This window comes from Parasteatoda tepidariorum, chromosome 2 (genome assembly GCF_043381705.1).
Source record: "Parasteatoda tepidariorum isolate YZ-2023 chromosome 2, CAS_Ptep_4.0, whole genome shotgun sequence".
Classification (NCBI taxonomy): Eukaryota; Metazoa; Arthropoda; class Arachnida; order Araneae; family Theridiidae; genus Parasteatoda; species Parasteatoda tepidariorum.
The window spans coordinates 91,532,895-91,551,010 of record NC_092205.1 but is presented as its reverse complement, the minus strand read 5'-3'; the positions used below and the strand labels follow the sequence as shown (position 1 = coordinate 91,551,010).

Genomic DNA, 18,116 nt, shown 5'->3' with positions numbered 1-18,116 from the left:
CTTCGCAAGTTAGCTGATGTAGCAAGAGGTATTTTGTCTATATATTGAGCAATATTTGCATCTTTGTGATAGAATTATTTTAAAAAAGTTGTAAATTTTAATCGGGACCAAGAAAAGAATGAAATGTCTTTTCTGGTACTATTTTTAATGTTTTATGGCTGAAATAAATCCAACATTTCTATTTGTAAAACTACTGCGCTCTTACTTTGTGCCCAAGGATCAAAAATAGTCCTTGGAATATATTTATGGAGAGAATACTTGTGGATTATTTTTATCCATGCAACTAGACTTGAAAATAATGCATTCTGTCCTAATGCATTTTGAAGAATTTTTATTTAGGCTAGCAAAGTAATAAATATATATATATACGATCCTAACTGTTTGAGAGTATTATTTTCGAATGCAAAATTTCACTGAGAATACTGCTCACTTCATTCAAAGCTTAGTCCACTTTTTTACAATTATGCTGATTTTTAAACAACCACCTTCACATTGTTGGGGCTCATTTGTAAGAAAATTGAGAATTAATGCATTGATTTTGATAAATTTGGATGGTGTCTTTTTCCTTTTCCCCCTTAACAGATTTTATTTTAAAACCGTCGTTGAACAGCCGACCCAATTTCATGGGTTTACGACTACTTGCGTTCAATTCTACTTATCTTGAAATTTTGAACCAATCCAGAGGACAAGGAAACTCCTGGATCAGTACCCCCAGAGGTATTGATTTGTTGTGGGAACATGGAGGACTTTGAGACTCGACAGATTTAACGTGCATCAGTCACCATTTACTATACAGGGAGTCTTCGGCCGGCGAGGATCGAACCCACGACCTCTTGGATATGGGCCCAGCGCCCTAAGGAATTCTTTAGGAAAAGAAAAAGCTTTTAGAGGAATGAATTTCAACAAAAGTTCGAAAAATAAATATTCATAATTTAACTTGCAGAACTAAAAAAAAATAAATAAAAAAATTGGGACTTAATTGGATTTTCTAAGACTTGCGACTCAGTTAAGAAGCCTAGCAATTGTCTGAATAATAGGATCCCAAAAGTTCGGCTCACCTTTATTATTTGTCACGTCCTCCCCCCCTTTATAAATTGGAGATTATTTATTGTGATTCCTGATTTTACAGGGTTCCAGAGGAAATCTAGAACTGGTTGATTTAGTATTAAAAAGGCTGTAAAAAAACTGTTGTTAGGGCTCGCTAAGTTGACCTTCTGCTGCATCTAGACCCTAGATATGATAAATATCATGTACCTTTGAATTCAATGGAGGTAACTTCTAAGAATGACCAACCTCCATCAACAATCATTTTACTGTGGAACAGTGAGTGGTTGCTCCCGAAAGGTTTCACTATATTGATTGAAATTGAGCTGATGATCATGTATTGTAAACGAGCTCTAAAGTGGATAGGTAATAATGGGATTTTCAATTTCTAGTTCATCAGAAATTATTAATAAAAATAAAAACACTAACAAAGAAATGATGAGCAAAATCTAAGTATCAAATATTTTACTTTCTTTACAGTTTATATATGTCTACATTTATTGCATATCACCTCAGTAATCGTGGAAAGAAATTTATTATTTTAGCATTTTAAGAGGACACCATACCAGAAGAAAAGGTAAGTTCAGGCAAACCTAGAGTTAAGTCATGAAGTCTGAAAATATTACTTCAAAATATTAAAATGCAAACAAATTATTAGAAGAGAACTTCTCCCTCTCATAATCTTAAGTTATCAACTCATAATTTATTTTCATTTGTAAATTTTACTTTTCAGTATGTCGTGGCTTATTCTAGGTTTGTCTGCACTCACTTTTTTTACACTTTTAAATTAGTAATAAAAGAGAATTTGCAAGGAAAATTTTCTTAAGTGATATTTATACTTAATTTTTTAAATCCCTATTCATATGAAACATTTTTAAAATGTTGAATAATGATATGTACAAAAGAACACAAATGAAAGTTTTTTTTTCACCCAATATCACAGATGTTGGAAATTTTGTAGAATACAAAGAAATAGTTGAATGAATAAAATGAAGAAACAGAAAAAAAATATTTCGATGTTAATGAAAGAGGTAGTTAAAATGCTTGAAAATGCAATTTCATTTCACGTTGTACTTCAATTTAATTCTTTCTCTGATGAGTAAACCTTTTATTAATTTCTTCCAATTGCCATAAATTCGCTTTTCTCTTTTCTAAAATAAAAAAAAAACATAAATATGCTATAATAATAAAGTTTTTTTTTCATTAGTTGTAAATAACATAAAATAAGGAAGATTATCATGGGAGAAAGATAACCACAAATGATAGGAAAAACAGGCAGTTGTTCATAAAATAAATTCCATCACTTCTTGAAAGCATGAGAAAGCAAACAGAACTACTACTAGAAAGGTAACGTTCGAAAAGTGAATAAAATATATATATAACAAGATAAATGGTTTCAAAGAAGATTTACAAATATTTGTAAAATGGGGAATGCTGAAAAGTCATGACATAGAATATAATAAAGAACATGAAATATTCATATATCAGGTTAAAAAGATTAACATATAATAAAAAAATGAATTTGTGAATGATTTTGGTTCTTAAAATAAGTCTCATTAAAAAAATCTTAACTGTCAGCTAGCATTTGACCCCAGTCTTTATCAATTTAGAGATTTACACAATTTGAAAAATGCATTATAGAAAATTTTCAGCAGTAAAGCATTTCCACAACAGGCTGTCTTTGGTTAGGTTTAGGTTGGTTGTGCTAGGAGGTTAATGCTTCACAATTTCGTGATCAACGGTATGATTGGGTTTGCATGGAGTGCCACTCTGAAAAAATTTCAAGACTGAACATAATTTTTAACCACTTAACACAATATAATGTTGCTTACCATAATTTTCAGAAATTTATAACTCACTACTTGAAAATGTAACTTTTCATGATAATGGCACATATATTAAATCAATGATTTCTAAAAAATTTTCATACATTTTTCATTTTTTACAGCAATCAAGATAAAAATAACAGTAAACTCAATACCTCTTTTTACACCAGATTAATAAATCAATGATTTTTTCATGAAGCCATTAATATCTCTCTACTTATTTGTTGTCCTATTTCTAAAAATTTCTATTATTAATTTTTTTTAAAAAAAAACCTTAAATTAATTTTGATTAACGTTTCAAAACATTGGGGGTAAAATGAAAACTAAAGCAAATTTAGACACAACAATAGTATAAATTTTGTGTAAGCAAACACTAACATTGTTTATAGACCTTCATTTTTTGCATAATTGTGTAACAGAAGCATTAATCCCATTTTTTCATTAAAATGTGTTCTGAAAATATTTGCTAACTTATAAAAGGAAAAAAAAAAGCCATTTTAATTAAAAAAAAAAGTTTAAAAGAGATATTAATTGGTGAAATTCAGTTTGCTGATTTCTTCTAAAAACTGATTTCAGTCAACAGGATCTGAAGAGGGTATGGATCCTAAAATGGCATCCTTCGAACAAAACAATAACTAAATATTTGCCATAGCATATTCTGAACTTCAAATAATTGTGAGCAGCCAACTAGTAATGATAAACAGAAAGGCATATAACAGGGACAGACAAGGCTGTGATTTAAAACTGTTGTTTCTCTTCTGAAATTGCTAAGGATATATTATTTTCATTTTGTTTTATTCGCTCTATAGAATTTAAAATTAAGTACATTACATAAGTAGTTCGTACCGAATTTTTATAAAATAAAAACTAGAATTTATTTTCAAAATAATGATTAAAATTTATTTTACTCCATAAATATTTATTATTATATAAATAAAACCAAAAATATATTTGCTTACATTTGATAATTGGCTCTGGCTGGGCTTCAACAGGGTTCCAGAAAAAAAAAAAAACCTCACTGACATTTCCAGGAAAATGTCAATGTAAATCTAGACCTAATTTTATCTATACCTTGCAATTTTTCATCAGAAAACTTTGATTTTTATGTTAAATATTAGATTTGGTGAGCAAAAAAATATTGAAGGAGGAGGGAAACATTGAAAAGTTTCTCTAAAATGTGGATTTTTTACAACAAATAATTTTAATAGATGTTGGAATTAATTAAATTGAATTTCAATTACTGTTACTGATAATTCGACGACTGGTAATTTTCCAGGTATGATGTAGGAATTTGCCAAGCCAACTTTCCCAGTTTTTTAGAGTCAAAATTCCCTGACAATTCCAGGTTTTCCCTGACCCATGGGAGTCCTGCTTCAAGAGTCATTTAGATGTTATGATGTGACATGAATATCTTTCACTCTTACATACAACAGTTGGTTCAATGATTTTAATGGCTGTAAAATTGAAGTTAGTCTTCCAGTTACAGTAGCCACGTTCTTTTTGGTACTAGTCCTGCTGTGGACTGATCGTAAAGACACTGAAGTCAAGCACCACTCAGTAAGCCTGCCGTCAGTAAGCGGATGGGTGACCACTTTGATCAGCCTGTGAAGTGACCAAGCTTGAGCGGTATCAGTCAGTGTTAAACTGTTCCACCATAAAGTGCTAGACTCCGCGCTCAGGTCATCAGGCTACCAAAGCATCCCCTCTGCAGAGGATCAAAATTGCGAATGGCATGTCTTCGGATCATCCTCAGGGATGTTTTCCAGACAGTCGGTAATTGTAAAACTTTCTTTGTTGTTGAATTCTGCAGTTTTTGGGAGAGAAAGTATCTCAAGCTAATTCTACAACTTTTTCAAGTGAATTTAAAACAGATATTTAATGCTTTTTTCCGGCAACTAAACTTTTAGATGAAAAACAGAGTTCCCCCTCACAGTTATTTAGCCTTTTTTACATTCCCTTTAAGTTAAGTAGAATTTGTCAAGTAGGATAAAGTAATTCAATCCTACTAAGTTAAGTAGGATTGATAGGACACCAGAAGTCTACCAAATGAAGAAATACATATTTAAGCGAGTTTTATGAACACAAAAGGAATTATTTCTAATGAAATGGCACTTATACTGCTGAACATTAGAATCATTTCTACCATTCTTGTATATTAATTTAAGGTTTTGAAAAATTCGAAAAAACTATGAGCTATTTTAGAAGCTAAATATGTAAAGTTAAATAAAAAAGTCAAATTTTTCCCCTTCCATTTCCTTACTTCTTCCTCACGCTTTTTTGCATTCACTTGCTCTTCCTCCCATGCAGCTATAAGGGTATCTTCAAATTCTTCACAGACAACAAAGCCATCAAATCTAATAAAATCAAATATCAAGGCATGAGAATAGACATTTTCGAAGAAAAGAAAATTAAAATTTTATAAATTTATACGTTACACAGAGTTCACTTTTTTAAATTTTTAATAAGGGGTAGGGTGCATTTATTAAAAAAGGTACTTTTTCAGAAACAAAAAGGCACTTTTTGAGGAATAAAACTGCACCTTTTCAAAGTAAAACAAAGATTACTGTTACTATTTCATATATATAAATGTTACTGCGAATGTCAAAAATCACACAGTCGCTTTAGTGAATGCCTGAAATATTTGATATTAATTTATTCGTCCATACTTTAATATCAGCTGAGGATAGATTAGGAGAAACCTCAGCATAAGGAGTACCGGTTAAATGCATACCGGACAGTGGCACTTAAATCTTAAAAAAAAAAAATAATTATGTAGGGCATGCCGGTTAAATGTAAAATGGGCAGTGGCACTTAACTAGACCTAGTACATAGTTCGGACATTTACACAACCGACTATGTGATTGCCAACAACCACCAATTTCAGCCATTCACAGCAACATATATAAGAAAAAACTAGTCAAAAGACTGAAGAAGAATATCTTTTCATGCAAATCCCGACTATACATTAAAATGTAGAATCTTGTGATGTGAAAAAACATCAATGGTTGGATTCAAAAGCCAATCAAAAATAAAACTTCGAAAAATTAGTCATATCATGAAATTTTGTCATCTAGAATTTTTCAAACCCTGAATAAATAAAGAGAAACTACCAGAGAATAAAATAAATAGTTAATGTTCAGATGCCATTAATACAGTACTTTCAACAGTACCCTTTCCCAGCTTCAGATAAAATATACTACATATTCATTTTTATAGATTTGCTCAGTATTTTTCTCACACATGCAATAATACTCAATATATTCATAGAATTTATTAATCAAGAGTTCAATGAAACATCAATAAATTACACTTTTTTGCCGATCTAGAAAACTGGGAAATTTAAAATCCGGATAGTACTGCTCCCGGATAATCGGTCTACTGTAACATAAAATGAAAATATATGTTATGTTGATCATGGGTTAGAGTCCCCTTGGCATCTGGCTAACCATGGGAGGTTTTCCTCCCCATGTAACACAAATGAGGGTTATTTCTATCAGAAAGCTTTCCAAGAAGGCAAATTTCTCCCAATAATTGATCCAGGAGCTCCCTTGTCTTCTGGATTGGGACAAGGCTATGGTGTAGAACATTAGTAGTCATAAAGCCAAAAATTGGATGGTTATAAAATAATGTATATCAACATAAATTATGAGAAACTACATACACTGGATGAATGCTTCCTTTATGGCCATCAAAACCAACAACAGCTGCGCTGCAGTCAATACCCAACTTTTTTGCAATGCGATTCAAACATGGAACTATAGTAAAGAGAAAAGAAGTTATTTTGAGAAATGGGACATGAAAAATATTTTTATTTAAGTAAAGTGTAGAACAAGTGAATTTAGTATGACTAAATAGTAGGGTTGATAGTTCTATCTGGTTTTACACTTTATGTCAAAATACCTTTTTCACCCAGTTTTTAACAATTGACAAAAACCTAAAACTTTGGTGTAGAAAATGATTATTAACTATTATAAATGCGAAGTAAGTTTAAATAAAAGTACATACAAAATTATCAGTGATGTTCGTTATTCCTTTCGAAAGTAAACCTCTTTTTTTGACGAATGCTGTCAAAACTCCAAAATTTTGGTGTAGAAAATCGCAATCTATTATAAATATGTATTAGATAATTATAAATAAAAATATGTGAAATTACTATTTATGCAAGATGTTGAAAGTCTGTTTATAACCTTTTTTAGAAACAAATATGTAAGTAAAAACTATGTAAGTCTATAAGTAAAAACTATGTAAGTTTTTTTCCTTCAGGAAATGAACAAGAAAAAAAAATGGGGTTATTTATTTTAAATGAAACAATGCCATTATACGTGCAATCGATAAAATATCAAAATAATTGCGATTAATATTCAATTTGCGAAGTATCCTCAATATCTTCACTAACTTTCTATAATGTAGAGCTGCCAATTGAAGGAAAAAAAAAACAATTACCCAAATTTTGTTTCTCAATAATTTTGTGCATGAGAGGAGACAAAGTATTTTGAAATAAAATTTGGCCAATTAAAGAAAAAAAAAACAATTACCCAAATTTTGTTTCAATAATTTTGTGCATGAGAGGAGACAAAGTATTTTGAAATGAAATTTGACATACTCCGTAAAATTTTCTGACCTCTAACCTAGGGGTTGTACTCAAATATGGAAGAAAAAAAAAGAAAGTAAACCTCACTGAATTTAAACATTTTAATAGCAGATTCTTCTTGCGGGGCAACATAAGAATGATGTTAAAAACCAGAAAGCCAGCAAAGGAAGGAGAAAAAAAAAACATCAAAATTCAACACTTTTTAGGGACCTTAGCAACAATTTTATAAACCAAAGACTTTTTAAGGACCCATATGAACACTGTTTCAAATAATTTTCAAAAAAATTCAAGATTAGTTTCAATTAAACAATATTCAGAAAAACAAAGTTTAAATTAATAATAATGGCTACATTAAAATGTAATTACACATATTTAAGTAAGTAAGAAATAATAAGTAAAAATCTTCACAATTTGGATAAAAACTAGTATGACAAAAAGTCAATACTGAAGATTTTAGGAATGATAAAGCTATTAAAATGTAGAAAGCCTACTTTGTAGATGTACAGTTCCGTGCGGTAGCATGCAAGGTTTGAACAGCTCAACATTTCCATATTCATTTCTGGGCACTTTCCCACCCTCTGCAGTGGGTGGTTCATACGGGTCTGTCTGCCAAAAACCAAACACTTCAAGAGGTAAATCTGTCCTCATTACACCAGCAATCTGTAATTTAATTTCCCCTTTTAATAAAAATATTAACTTTCAAGTATCAGTAAACGGAGAAGAAAAATTTGGTCAAAAATTTTTTTTTTTCTCTTATAAGCTTGAGAAGCTGGAGTAGGTGTGCACAACCTTTCTGAGTGAAGGGTTACTTGCACAACAGCTTGACTAATGAAAGAAGCACGCATATTTAGTCATATTGGCAGCAAATATGATAATTTTATAAAAACAATAGTGTTTCAAGAGCTAAAATTTTTTTATCAATAATCTATGTAACATATTTGCAGAAAATGAAATATTTTTAATTATTAGAACTCATTTAAAAATGAAAAAACTGATACTATTTAAAAAAAAAATCAATTGTTGACTTTTCAAAAAATAAATATACTGAGTAAAAGAAAAAAATGTTTCAACAAAAAAGTGTAATGCTTATCATAAAATGAAAGTGTAAAATATGAATACGTGTATACTTTAATGAATAATATAAATTTGAAATAAATATTTTAATTAAAAAACATTAATAGGGTTTAAACAAAAAGCAAAGATTAAAACAAAACCATTATAGTACAAAATAAGATTTAATATTCATTTGGAATTATACTTCAGATATTATTCCTATTTCTTGAATTATTAGAGGTTTCATGAGTTTTAAATAGGAAATGTTTTTTTTAAGCTTCATGAAATTAACAAAATTACAAACAGCGAGCAGTTTAAAAGTTCACGCCTTCCTCCACTTTTTGAATTCATCATTTTACTATAACATTAAATTAAATATTGGGGATTCTAAATGCCACGTGAATGGCGCCAACTGCAGAAAAAACAACGGAAAAATAACTTATACTTACAATGAAATTCACACAAATGAAATGAATCAAAAAGTTATTATTTGAATGCGTGATTAAAAATGCGCATGTTATAATATATTTAATAGTAGTAGCCATAGTAGTAGTTAAAATAACAAAATTGTCAAAATCACGTGAAAAAAACATAGTAATAATAGCAAAAAGAAAAAAAAAAATTTAATTTAGGATGTAATCAGCATAAATAAAGTGTGTCAAAATGCATGATTTGAAATACACATAAAAATTGGAATTTTTGAAACCATGTGGGAATGCATTGCCAAGAAAATTATTGAAAAATAACTTGGATTTACGATGTAATCGTCAAAAACAAATTGCATCAAAAAGTGATTATTTAAATGCATAATTAGTAACTCATGTATCGTAATAGGGATTTTACAAACCACATGGAAATTGGTAGTTATAAAGGAAAAAAAAAAGAAAAACTATCGAAATGTCACTATTACAAAAATTCTCAAAAACCGTAATCTTTATAACTCAACCATAAAGCAATTATATTGACTACCAAAATGCAATAATTACTGATAAATCATAATAGTTAGCACCGCTGCAAGCTTGAGTAAGGCATGTTTTGTTATTAAAGATTATACCTCCCCATCTTTTTTCAATATAGGAAACTTACTCGATCCCACTTTGGGCGTGCTTTTACAATCTTGTATGGTTCCTCACCAGCACGGACTACTCTAGCCTCTTTCACCCACGTCTCACGTGAATGAAGTTTGCACACATTATCTCTCGCATAGACAGGCTCCTCTCGTAGGAAACCGACAGGCGCTGCATCAGGTGGATAGATTGCCTCAAATTTCAAAAGATGCCTTTTCAGAGCATAGAGTGGATGATTTTTAAACCTAAAAAAAAAAAAAAAAAGATAAATGGAGTATAAACAAGATTTTAAAAAAGAATAATGGCCAACTCTGGCAATTAGCTTTATTGTCCTTTAAAAGTTGAAAAATAACTAACTCAATCGACTTGACGTACATCGTTTTGCTTTTTTTTTGTTGCCAAATTATGACTTTGAACCTGTATTTTTTATTAAGTATTTAACACTAAATACCCCCGTGTCAGAATCGCGGTGACACAGCGACATTGTCACAAAATGTTAAAGAGTTCTTGCAGAAAGAATTTACCTTTAGAAAGTAAATAATTTAAGTTTTCTTTTCTGCAAAAATTTTTGAATTTTTTTTCTCTACAAAACTATATTTAAAAGATGCTTCTTTCTCGCATTGGAAGGGAAAGAAATTTTTCAATTCTTTTTGAGAAGAATGAAAAATAAAGAATATTGAAGCAAAAAATTTCTTTCTGTAGAAATGATTGAAAGATTTTTTTCCTCCACAACTATATTCAATAGATGCCTTTTTCACGCATCAGAGGGGAAGAAATACTCATGATTTTTTTAATTCTTATTTGGGAAAAATAAAAAAAATTGCTTTTCTTTCTCAGATTTAACGATTTTTGATTATTTTTTATGTGGTGATGATGATTTAAGAAACGCGAAAAAAAAATAATTACTGTGTTTTCCTGTTACAAAATAGAAGAATATCGCTCATGATATTAGAATAAAATATTACATACTCATTTAAAATAAAAATATATACAATCTTATATCCAAATAGGCTTTTTTTGCAAATACAACGCTTCTGTTACTTTAAATTAAAAAATTTAATTAATAACATGCATATTAATAGTATCTTGCAGAAAGATATTAGTGATAGAGAAGTTTGTTGCAGAAAGCCCAAAAAAATTCTGCCACAGAGCTGAATACGATTTGATTGAACATGATTTAATGTTTCTTTTAATTCAGTATGATATTGAGTGCCCATCAGTTTGTATATTCACTGGTAGGTGGAACCATCTGCTTATTGCCATCAAATTTTTAGATGTTGTTAAAAATTTCTTTGAATAACAGACTCAGTACTGCTAGATATCCAAATTCATGATTGCTAACCATTACAGATTTAATGAAAAATGTAATACTCTTCACCGACCCTAAGTCCACCCCCTAGTTTTTAATATGCGTAAGAAAATTTTCGGTATGCGGGGAACACAAATTCTTTATTTTAATACATATAGATGACATATAGCAAAATTGCACATAACAAATTGAAAAGAAGTTTTTTAAAAGGGTAATATGATAGTGTTATTGATATATTTCTCATTGTTAATAATGCCTCAATATTTCACGATCAGCAAATGTCTGACCTTATTACTGATTTACAAGTCAACCCACTGATTTTCATCAAACATTGAGGATTTAAAAAGCTGACTTCTACGTCAAGATATACAGCAGTTATTATTCAAGTACGTATTTAAAGAAGTTCATATTCAAATGCATGATTTGAAATTTGCCTGTCATAATAATATTGCATTAAAATTAAAAGCAGACATTTTTAAAACCACAACTAGAGGCGAAACTAGAGGCCACAACTAGAGGCTAGAGGCGAAACTATGGGCAACGTTGAAATAGGGCATATTGGGTATAGGTCGTCGTCCTCTTTAATAAGTTGAAATCTCTTAAAATCAACTTTAATACTTCAGATAAGTAGAAAAATTTTTTATGAATCTTTGCTTTAAATTAAGTTAAAAACTAAATCATAAAAAAAAATCTATTTTCTAGCAGATGGAAGACAAAAAAGAAGTTGATTTTGCTCTTTTGTATGCGAGATTTAGAAAACTATTCCTTGTATTTTAATTTCGCCTGCCTAAAAAACTGAGGTGCTGCAATGCATATGAATAAAACGGCAAATCAAGCATGTAAAATCTGATTTTTCAAGTTTTTACACTCTGAGCCCTTTTCTGTTAAATTATTATTTTTTTTTTAAATAGTTAGTCATGTCACTATTTTAAGTACTATGGGACTATAGTTTGTCCAAAATAAGATCCCCCCAGATATTCGTATGGACTTGTGGTGGTGACTACGGTAACGATGTATGACTATTTTAAGTAAGGGTGCGAGATAACTGTTTTGGAGTGGTTTCGGCTCGAGTCGCAGAGAGAAAGGAAATCTCGTCCATTGGTCTCTTGTTTCCATAGCACCAGACAACCTTTGTGGCAGGAGGAGTTCTTAGCATAGACAAACTATAAATGGTTCTCTGATTTTTGGTTATGACACTTTTTTCAAAATTACAAAACAAAGCAAGAACTTACTCTCCAACTGTTTTAGGTAATGGTTTGTTGACTAAAATTTCCTCCAATTTCTTTTCTTCGTCTTTATTTAATTTTGAGTTTGGAGGAGCAAAGTATTCAAGTGTTTCTTCCCACCAATCTGAGTCAACTCTTAATTTTAAAGTTGAAGTCATATATTCACTGCAATAACGTTTGGTTAAATCTTTTACGTAACAATCATTATCATAACCTAAAATATATGCCACAGGTTTTGGAAGTAATTTTTCAATATCATAAGGTTTATCAACAATAGCATTAGTACATTCAATAGAAATCCATTGTTTATCTGGTTTAGAAAAAACTTCACACCAGCAGATGATCTTATCTTCCTCAAAACTTTGGTTTTCTGGCGTATCAGGCTCCGAATCACTAGATAAGACATTGCGATTGGATCGTTTTCCTGAAATATTTTTAGACATCTTTTTTACTTGTTTGATTTTTTTAGAGTTCGTCTCAACAAAATCTTCATCTTCACCGCTGCTTAATTTGCAGCTTTTAGCTTTCTTAGATCGCCGGAGTTGAAGTTTCTTTTCTTTAAGTGAAATATCAGATTTAACTTTTTTGTCTTTTGTCGCAACTATTGATTTTTTGAGCTCTTCCTTTGGGCCACGCTCAACCTTTTCCTTCGAGCACGGTTTTTTCAATAAATTTTTTGCTTTGTGACTAACAGGATTAAGAGAAACACAAAGTCTACTTTTAAAACCTAAAACTCTAGCAAATACTACGAACAGTAAATTGTACTCAGATGGACTTGAGGATTTTCGCTCCTGAAAGTAGTTAGGCATACGTTCTTGGAAATCAATGAAAGGCAACTGCTTATTTTCAAAACTGAAATTTTCGCAAAACCAAGAAACCACATTACGTATAACACCAGAATCCGCTTTGTCTATCTTTCGACCAGCTGTCACTGCTAACAAATCTGAGGGCAGATAGGAAAGTGCTAAAGCTCTTAAATAGGGCAGGTTTAGAATATTATTTACAAATAACCCATGAGCTAATAGACATAATATATGAGTTTTATGTACATTTAATTGATGATCTTTTCGTTCACGATTAATATAAAGTCTAATGTATTCCATGTGATCGAACTGTTTTTTCTTTCGTTTGCGTACATTGAGTTCTGGACAATCTATAGTAATTTCTACGCCATCTTTGGGAATGACTGGATTGTAATCATCAAGGCTCACCTCTGTTCTTTCTTCAACTTCTTCCCAATCTGACTCACTACTCGAATCACAGCTCTCTTTGATCAGTGTTTTAGGAGGTGATTCACTGCCTGCACCTAACTCATGCTGAGCAAGAACTTGCAAAACCGTTTTTTCGCTGGTTGATGAGCCAATAAAAGCAGAATTATTATTTTCTATTAACAGTTTTTCTTTCATGATTGGTTCAAATGAAATTTCAGGCTCCTTTTCCCCTTGAACTTTAGTTGATATGTTTTTTGAGGTTAATTTCTTTTTAGACGCAGTTTTTTCGTTTTTTTCAGGCGATACGCTATCCTCTACAAGGTCTCTTGCTTTTCGTTTTCTATTCCTTTGCACTTTTGGTTTTTCAGAAGATATTTTTTCTTGAGCATCAATAGTGTAATTGTAATCTATTAATGGCTGCATATCAAATGATTTTACTAATTCTGTTTTTATTTTTGCCATCTCAGGCAAAGAAGGACTTAAATCTTTCAAACCAAACCCCGAAATATCAACAGAAGTTGGTTCAAATTTTGGAGAGGAAATTTCATTTTTGACTTTAAATTTTTTGTTCACACTCTTTGAGGTTTTTAACATTTGATCTTGATTTAAATTCGAAATAGCTTGATCAGTTTTTGAATTTTGGTCATCATTCTTTTTATTCGTGGGTTTACGCCCTGATCTTCTTACAAGTGTATTTTCAACAACAGTAATGCCTTTGATAGAAGTAATATCCACATCCAGCTTTTGAACTGTATTCTTTTCCTTAGGCTTGCGTCTTGATCTTCTTAAAGGTGTTTCTTCAAATTCATTACTGTTCTCCATAGTTGTGAAGGTTCTTCCTGCTTTCTATAAAATAATAATTATTATTTTAGATTATAGTTTAAAAGTTTGTTAAAAAAAAATCTTTAACATGCTTTAACAATCTTTAACATACTGAAATTTGATTCAGAATTGTCTTGATACGTTTAAATATTTCAAACAATAAAAACTTGAAAATATCTAGCATTAATTACTTCCACTTTATGTTATTGCTTACCACAAAGGGTACCTGCTTTAGGGTAATTTACTTTAGCTAAAAATAATTCTAAATATAATTTTACTTATTAAACTAAAATAATTTTAAAATTTTGTTTCTTCTATTTCTATTTGAAACAAGTTAAGTTAACAACTAAGAAAATAATGAATATAGTTACTACACTATGTATTTCTATAGTTTGAAATCAAAGTACTTCAGTTTAATAATTAGCATTTAGGTAACAAGTGTCACACTAGATACCAGCATAGCTATAGGAAAAAATCCAGTAGATTTTATGAATTAATGTAAATTACATGATAATTGTTGCATAATGTACTGAAAATTTTACACATAGGGAATTTTAGAGATTTTTATTGTCATGAAAAGAGAAAAACTGTAATATTTTCCAGTTATGATTGACATTAAACATACTTGAAATGTTACTATGTATTATGTTTAATCATAATTTCAAATATAAATAGGTATTTAATTCATCAAAGATAGTTAAAATATTTTTTTAAATTAATTTAAAAAGAGAGTTCTGAATAAAAATAAACTGAACAATTTTAGAACAAAAAAGTTTTGAAATGATTTCTATAAATGAGTTACAATTCAGTATGTATTAGAAATGCTTATTTAAATATTGAAGCAAGCAGGTAATAATCTGTACAAAATTTCTATTTCAATAGGGTTCTTTTATTTAAACTTAATCAATTTTAGGGAATTTTCTAAAATGAACAAAAACCAGGAGAATTTCAGTAGTAGTCCAGGAGAAACTGGTAAAATCCAGTAGTCTACTGGAAAATCCAGTAGTCTACTGGAAAATCCAGTAGAGTTGGCAGCTATGTAACAGGGTCTGCCAAGATTGGCCAGAAAAATCAAGGTTTTATCAGATTGGGTTCACTTGAAAAAACTCATCTTTAAACCAAGTAGATTTTTTCACACTTTATCATTTCCAATCTCCCGTGGAAGAATCATACCGGCATTGTCGCAGAATGATACAGAGTTCTAACAAGAAATATTTTTTTTATTAAGTAAAAAACTATGAATACACATAAGGGCGACCTTTGTGCTGAAATACAAAGTAAGGTAAAACAATGTTGTTTTACCTTACTTTGTAAAAAACTATGGTTTTATTTTCCCAAAATTTAAATTTTCCCCCGTCCAGAATTACATTTGATATATGTTTTTCTTACGCATCAGAGGGGAGAGAAATACTCGTGATTTTTCTATTCTCATTTGAAAATAATGAAAAATAAAGAATAATTAAGTGAAAATTTTTTTTCTTTTTTTTTTCCAGAAATTTTAGAAAGATTTTTGTCCCGAAAAATTATAATCCAAAGATTTCAATTTTTTAAAAGAGTGAGTGAGGATTTAGGATAACGAATTTACATGAATTATATTAGCCCCCACCATATGATGGAGAGATTTTTTGGTTCGATTTCGTCAACATGTAAAATGATTGGCTCTTTCATACGCCACCAACCGATGGGACACAAAAATTTATTGTGTTGTAATGTTTTGATAAAAAAAAATTCAGTTATTGCAACGAATTTTTACTTTTATTTTCGAAATTTTAATATCTTTTAGTGCTCAGTTATTATTTATATTTTTCTGTGATTTTTCAATTTTTTGGGACACTTGAAACCAAGACTTTCCACATCGGTTAGTAGTGGGGATCTATATTTCCACTGAGGGAGGATGAGCATGGGGTGACTAAGTAAGTTTTCACCAAGGAAATGTTAAAGGTCGCTTGAAACAGACATTTTCTTAGAAAGTCTCTATTTCAATTTTTTCTTTAGACATAAAAAAATCTATTTATTTACTGTATATTTAACTAGGCAAAAATTGAGTGAAAATTTTTAATTTTATTGAAGATGGTTTGTAGGTGGAGGGAGAAGTCAAAACAGAGGGCTGTATGGAATAGGATGGCAGAACAATCCAGAGCCCACAAAAGGCTGTAGAGCTATAGAAGAAGAAATTAAGATAATTTTTCCACCATCATTAGTTCTCAGTCTCTTCTTTTAATAAGATATTGATGGCTTTTTTCTCAGGCAAATTTTTATTTGCTTCAAGCATTTAGCATTAGTAACAACACAACAGATATAAATATTTTCTGATATTTCAAATTTAATATTTACATTTAAAGGAGTATCAGAAATGCATCTTATTTATTATTTTTAAATCTTGTTTTTGTGTGCGAAAATTTTATTTGGTAAAAATTAAGTTAATTATAAAAGAAAGATTAAATAATGTAGTGAACAACCAATGGAATTATTTATTTATGGAATATGAATGCATATTGCAGATATTAGTTGTTCATGATATAGTTATTTATACAAAATTATCATTTAAATCTGAGGAGTATTTAATTTCTTGTCCAATAAAAATCTTAAATTATATACTCGGAATACAACAATTTATTATCTTCTTTCATTCATTTCAAGAGCAAAAAGTATATTTTAGATAATTTTTGTACATTATGAAGCATAAAACATTCAGACATTGAAAAATACAAATGAACATATCATGTGCTTCAAAAAGATATACTGCACATTTCATTTAATGAATGTATATTTACAATTTAAAACTCATCACATAACATTTATTAATATTCATTTCAGTAACTTAATCATCATGCAATTCATACTTTTAGAAGACAGAAAAATGACTGAAATATTTATTCTCATAACTATTTCTTTTATTTATCTCTTTGATTTGGAACATTTTTTCAGCGTATACTATATCTTATTCTTATATTCAGTATAATAAGTACGCATGTAGAATATATTGAATAAAAAAAAATCTCACTTATCCTACAACAAAATTAGATTTTTGTCATGAAAAAACTGACATGGGCAGAAGTTTTTTTTAAAAAACTTGGGTTTTTGTGAACCCTGTTAGATACCCCAAAATGGGGAATAATAAACTGTAATTATCTAGCACCTAAAAATTATTTTTTTCATGTTTAATTTATGTTTCCTGAATAATATTTTTGAAACAGGGACACTGCTTAACCTGAAACGATTCTAAATATAAAACTAAATTTATATACAATAATTATTCTACAAATCAATTAACCCTTTTTACAAGGTACAGTACATTATCACATCACATAAAATAATTAACTTTGGCGCCAATCATAAGGTTGAAAAAACTTATTTTAACATTTTAAAAAGAAAAATGATTTAAACAGATTGGCATTATAAATAAGTTGATGATTCATAAATGATTGGTTAATCATAAATAAGTCAAATTTAAATTATATCGCGGAATTATGTAAACGAATAATTTAATACCGATCTTAAATGAAGGATTTTGTTTTCAATTTCAATATTTACTGAGAATATAACATTGCGTAACTACATGCGGTACAGACATATACAAAACAAACCACTCAAGTTCCGAAAAGCGACGAGCCACTAATACACTCCTTACGTGGCGCTAGTAGTTGGCGTAGTCCTAGTTTTCACGGAATTTTCCTACTCTTAACATGGCAATCAAAGTCCACATGTCTTTTCTTAAAACACACTATAAAGACTTTTTTGGAGACAATGAAAGAAATTTAAAGTTAATTAAATTCGAGTTAGCAAACTTAGTTGGTGATTCGATCCCCAGAGGCATATATTTCGCTTTTAAAGCTTACAAAACTTTTATAAGCATTACAAACTTATAAATCAACTGCTAAACATTTATTTTACATTTATATAATTTTTTTATAACTAATTTTTTAAATTATTTATTTCAATATTTACTTTCAATTTGAATTTTGAA

At 29.7% G+C, this 18,116-nt stretch overlaps 1 protein-coding gene across 3 annotated transcripts; it reads right to left on the bottom strand.

Moving 5' to 3' along the window:
• Positions 1 to 1,494: 1,494 nt before the first annotated feature.
• Positions 1,495 to 17,774, bottom strand: LOC107442697 (DNA repair protein complementing XP-C cells homolog). 3 transcript variants are annotated; one of them, XM_043049013.2, is made up of 7 exons: positions 17,642 to 17,774; positions 12,123 to 14,173; positions 9,601 to 9,826; positions 7,953 to 8,121; positions 6,532 to 6,625; positions 5,131 to 5,224; positions 1,495 to 2,195 (listed from the first exon to the last, which is right to left on the bottom strand). In XM_043049013.2, the coding sequence occupies exons 2-7, from the start codon at positions 14,147 to 14,149 to the stop codon at positions 2,103 to 2,105; spliced, it is 2,703 nt and encodes a 900-aa protein (XP_042904947.1). In that variant the 5' UTR covers positions 14,150 to 14,173; positions 17,642 to 17,774; the 3' UTR covers positions 1,495 to 2,102. The 3 variants fall into 3 exon arrangements, 2 of the variants coding, with proteins under 2 accessions (XP_042904947.1, XP_042904948.1); XM_043049014.2 differs by lacking the exon at positions 17,642 to 17,774 and adding an exon at positions 17,445 to 17,550; XR_011636216.1 differs by lacking the exon at positions 7,953 to 8,121.
• Positions 17,775 to 18,116: the final 342 nt, after the last annotated feature.

Coding starts and splice junctions, on each gene's coding strand:
- LOC107442697 (XM_043049013.2), bottom strand. CDS start 14,149: ATGGAGAACAGTAATGAATTTGAAGAAACACCTTTAAGAAGATCAAGA. Junction 6,626..7,952: donor CGGAACTGTACATCTACAAA/GTAGGCTTTCTA, acceptor TCTTTACTATAG/TTCCATGTTTGAATCGCATT. Junction 2,196..5,130: donor CAAAAAAGCGTGAGGAAGAA/GTAAGGAAATGG, acceptor TTTTTATTTTAG/AAAAGAGAAAAGCGAATTTA.